Here is a 5,011-nt window from a genome sequence, read left to right on the forward strand (position 1 = left end):
AGTTGGAGTGGGTACGAACCTGGGAAAGGGCTCGACAAGAACCTCCAAGAAAAACCCATAAAACTCAAGAAAAATGGAACTACTTTCGGTCTGGGATATAATTACACCTGGGAAGAATTCAATGACTGGTCGCCACCATGGTACGGTCCTTACTATCCACTAGAGCAGCCAATACCGCATTTGGAGCAGACTTTCTAACAAGCTGACATTATTTATGGGTCAGATGAAGAGGAAGCACTAGCAACAATGAAGAACTTGTTTCTGGAGGGCAATGATATGGGCTGTTGCATTATTCTCGAGGAGGAGGGGGAGGAAGTCCCTTCCATACAAGTTGTGAGCAGAGGGGCACGTCTTAATAATTGGACCCACAGGACAACCAGAGCCCGATGAGCCTCAGGCATTACTATTACTTGTCTTGATGAACCAATGACTGTGACATGCAATGAGACAACACAACAAACAGACATGGATTCGGAAAAAGATGACATACTTGATGAGATTGTTAAAGAAGTTGAGAACTTTGAGAACAGGCCTAAGTCCAACCTGGACGAGACTGAGATTATCAACCTGGGAGATGCAGAAAATATCAAGGAAACGCAAATCAGCATTCACCTATCGCCAACGGAGAAGAAAGAATACACAGAATTTCTAAAGGAGTATGAGGACATATTTGCCTGGTCATATGATGACATGACTGGTCTAAGTACGTCCATTGTGGCTCACAAATTGCCAATCGATCCGATGTGTCCACTGGTAAAGCAAAAACTCAGAAAGTTCAAGCCCGATATGAGTCTAAAAATCAAGGAAGAAGTCACCAAGCATGTCAAAGTTAAGGTTCTCAGGGTAGTAGAATACCCGACATGGTTAGCCAACATTGTGCCAGTGCTAAAGAAGGGTGGGAAGGTCAGAGTCTGTGTCGACTACCGGGATCTCAACCGGGCCAGTCCGAAAGACGACTTCCCTTTTGCCAAATATACATATCTTGATTGATAATTGCGCCAAGCATGAGCTATATTTATTCGTAGATTGCTTCGCTGGTTATCATCAGATTTGGATGGATGAGGAAGATGCTGAGAAAACAACTTTCACTATGCAGTGGGGAGTGTACTGTTACAAGATGATGCCATTCGGCCTGAAGAATGCAGGGACCATCTACATGAGGGTCATGACTACCATTTCCCATAATATGATATACAAGGAGATAGAGGTATATGTAGATGATGTTATTATCAAATCCAAGAAGGCCACTGACCACGTGGAAGATCTGAGTAAATTCTTCAATAGACTGCGAAGATACAACCTGAAACTAAACCCCATAAAGTGCACATTTGGGGTTCCTGCTGGGAAATTGCTTGGGTTTATTATAAGACGACGAGGAATAGAACCGGATCCATCGAAAGTCAAAGCCATTCAAGAACTACCACCGCCAAAGAACAAGAAGGATGTGATGAGTTTCTTGGGAAGACTTAACTACATCAGCCGATTCAAAGCACAGTCTACGGTTATCTGTGAGCCAATCTTTAAGATGTTAAAGAAGGATGCCGCCACCAAATGGACCGATGACTACCAAAAGGCCTTCGATAGAATTAAGGAGTACCTATCAACACCACCAGTCTCAGTCCCGCCTGAGCCAGGTAGACCCTTATTACTCTACCTTGCAGTGTTGGGTGGAGCTTTCGGTTGCGGTCTGGGGCAGCATGATAAAACAGGGAGGAAGGAACAAGCCATTTATTATCTCAATAAGAAGTTCACCCGGTACGAGGCCCGGTATTCTCTATTAAAACGCACCTGTTGTTCTTTTTGACTTGGGTAGCTTAGAAGCTGAGACATTACTTTTGCGCCTATAATATATATCTCATATCAAGGATGGATCCCTTGAAGTACATCTTTCAGAAGCCCATGCCCACCGTCAAGCTAGCCAAGTGGAAAATCCTGCTGAGTGAGTTCGACATTGTTTACGTAACTCAGAAAGCGGTCAAGGGATAGGCACTGGCAGACCACCTCGCTGAAAACCCCGTGGATGGAGGATACGAACCCCTGAAAATGTATTTTCCTAATGAAAAGGTATCATTCATAGGAGAAGACATTGCGAAATCCTATGACGGTTGGAGAATGTTTTTCATTGGGGAAGCAAACTTCAAAGGAGTTGGCATAGGAGCAATCCTAATATCAGAAACTGATCAACATTATCTGGTGTCTGCCAAACTCAGGTTCCCCTGCACCAACAATATGGCCGAATATGAAGCCTACATCCTAAGACTCAAAATTGCCATTGACATGAACGTTCAAGAGCTGCTAGTGATTGGAGATTCAGACTTGCTTATACATCCGGTATGAGGAGAATGGGTAACCAAGAACTCCAAGATACTCTCGTATCTGCATCAAGTACGAGAATTGATAAAGAGGTTCACGAAGACGGAATTCCAGCATGTTCCCAGAATCCAGAATGAGTTCGCCGATGCATTGGCTACCCTATCATCTATGATACATCATCCAGACAAGAATTTCATTGTTACCATTCCAGTGAAAAATCAGCCAGCTTACTGTGCCCATGTAGAAAAGGAAGCAGATGAAAAACCTTGGTTTCATGATATCAAGGAATATTTGGCAAAATAAGAGTACCTGGAGCTTGCTAATCCTACTAAAAAACGCACACTTCGGAGACTGTCCAACAACTTCTTTCACAATGGAGGAATCCTGTATAGGAGGACTCCTAATTTGGGACTATTAAGATGTGTCGACGCAAGGGAAACATCCAGGCTGCTAGAGGAAATTCATGTTGGGACTTGCGGTTCATATATGAACGATTTTGTCTTAGCAAAGAATATACTCCGGGCTGGTTACTTTTGGATGACTATGAAAACATACTGCATCCAGTATGTCCGGAAATGCCACCGCTATCAGATACATGCAGACATGATAAAGGTAGCTCCAAGCGAGCTTCACACAACAAGCTCACCTTGGCCGTTCGCCGCTTGGGGAATGGATGTTATTGGACCAATCGAGCCTGTCGCTTCCAACAAACACAAGTTCATCCTAGTAGCCATCGACTATTTCTCCAAATGGGTCGAAGCAGCATCTTAGAGAGTAGTGACTAAGAAAATCGTGGCAGACTTTATCCGCGACCGCATTGTTTGTCGATTCGGAATTCCAGAATCAATCATTACTGATAATGGCTCCAACCTCAACAGAAACTTGATGAAAGCTATGTGTGAAACCTTCAAGATCAGACACAAGAATTCCACAACCTACAGGCCTAAGATGAATGGAGCTGTAGAAGCCGCCAATAAGAATATCAAGAAGATATTGAGGAAAATGATAGAGAAGCATAAATAGTGTCACGAGAAGTTATCATTTGCTCTACTGGGGTATCGCACCATAGTCCGCACATCAACCGTGGCAACCCCCTATATGTTGGTTTACGGTACAAAGGTTGTCATTCCCGTTGAGGTAGAAATTCCTTCCCTAAGGATCATACAAGAAGCTGAGCTCGACGTCGCAGAGTAGGTAAAAAGTCGTTATGAGCAACTAGTCCTTATAGATGGAAAGAGAATAAATGCAGTCTGCCATGGTCAACTCTATCAGAACAGAATGTCCAGAGCATTCAACAAAAGAGTCAAGCCAAGACAGTTCACACCGGGGCAACTAGTGTTAAAGAAACTTTTTCCGCATCAAGATGAAGCCAAAACCAATCAATTCTCTCCCAACTAGCAGGGTCCATACATGGTTCACCGGGTTTTGACAGGAGGAGCCCTCATACTTGCAGAAATGGACGGAGAAGTCTGGCCAAAACCAATCAATTCAGATGCAGTCAAGCGTTACTATGTGTAATCTTTATGCTTTCCTTATATGAGGTAAATTGAACTACGCCTGACATGATTCCCATTTAAGAGGGGATACATAGGCAGCCCTATGGGTTCGGTCATAATTCAATAAAAATTTCATTCCCCCCCGTAATTGGAAACTGGGGCAGAATTTTGAGGAGGACCGTCAAAATTTTGAAGTAATTTCAGCCAATCGCCGCACGAGCAACAGTCAGAAACGTCAACCCATCAAACTGGGGCAAAATTTTGCCCTCAAAATTCCGTAGCTAGAGAGGTTGCAATGTCCCGAACCACGTCACAGTCGTCGGTTCATCTAAAAGTTATTTTTAGATTATACACTTATGTCATACTTTTACAAAATCATGCATGCTTATTGTTGAAACTGCTTTGTTTAGAAACGCTACCCAATGATACAGACAGTATTGCTAGATCAAAGCCGAACAAGTCAAGCAAAAGCCAACGAGGATACGAACTAATCTTCCCCCTTACAAAACTCATGATTTTTCTTTGGATACAGGCATTGGGGTTGCGAAATCATTAAACATACTATACGCCCATGGAAAAACATTGTCCAAGAATACGACTCTCCAAACCATTGCACTTGCCAACATTTGCTATCAGCACACGCTAGTGATGTCCCGTATGTCACAATGTTCCCAATAATCACGATGCCGCAATTTTCTATCAGCTAAGAAAACTCTACTGTCATTTGTTATTTTATTTCTTACATAAGGCTACCATTCTGCTTTCCGACACTAAACGCTGTCTCCATCTGCATTTGCATTTCATAAGTCTACCATTCTGCCTTCCGAGGTTAAGCTCTACCTCATATGCATTTGCATTGCATAAGGCTACCATTCTGCCTTCCGAGACTAAACGCTGTCTCCATTTGCATCTGCATTGCACAAGGCTACTATTCTGCCTTCCAATTTGCATAAGGGTACCATTCTGCCTTTCGAGACTAAACACTGTCTCCATCTGCATCTGCATTGCATAAGGCTACCGTTCTGCCTTCCGATGTTAAGCTCTACCTCCATCTGCATTTGCATTGCATAAGGCTACCATTCTGCCTTCCGAGACTAAACACTGTCTCCATCTGCATCTGCATTGCATAAGGCTACTATTCTACCTTCCAATTTGCATAAGGCTACCATTCTGCCTTCCGAAACTAAATACTGTCTCCATTT

The 5,011-nt window shown here is 43.2% G+C and overlaps 1 protein-coding gene across 1 annotated transcript; it reads left to right on the forward strand.

The window, feature by feature from the left end:
- The first annotated feature begins 426 nt into the window (after positions 1 to 426).
- LOC138870586 (uncharacterized) lies at positions 427 to 2,616 on the forward strand. Its single transcript, XM_070148407.1, has 4 exons — positions 427 to 903; positions 1,049 to 1,527; positions 2,211 to 2,331; positions 2,428 to 2,616. Exons 1-4 carry the CDS (start codon positions 427 to 429, stop codon positions 2,614 to 2,616), a joined length of 1,266 nt encoding a protein of 421 aa, XP_070004508.1.
- The last annotated feature ends 2,395 nt before the right edge of the window (positions 2,617 to 5,011 follow it).

This window comes from Nicotiana sylvestris, chromosome 6 (genome assembly GCF_000393655.2).
Source record: "Nicotiana sylvestris chromosome 6, ASM39365v2, whole genome shotgun sequence".
Classification (NCBI taxonomy): Eukaryota; Viridiplantae; Streptophyta; class Magnoliopsida; order Solanales; family Solanaceae; genus Nicotiana; species Nicotiana sylvestris.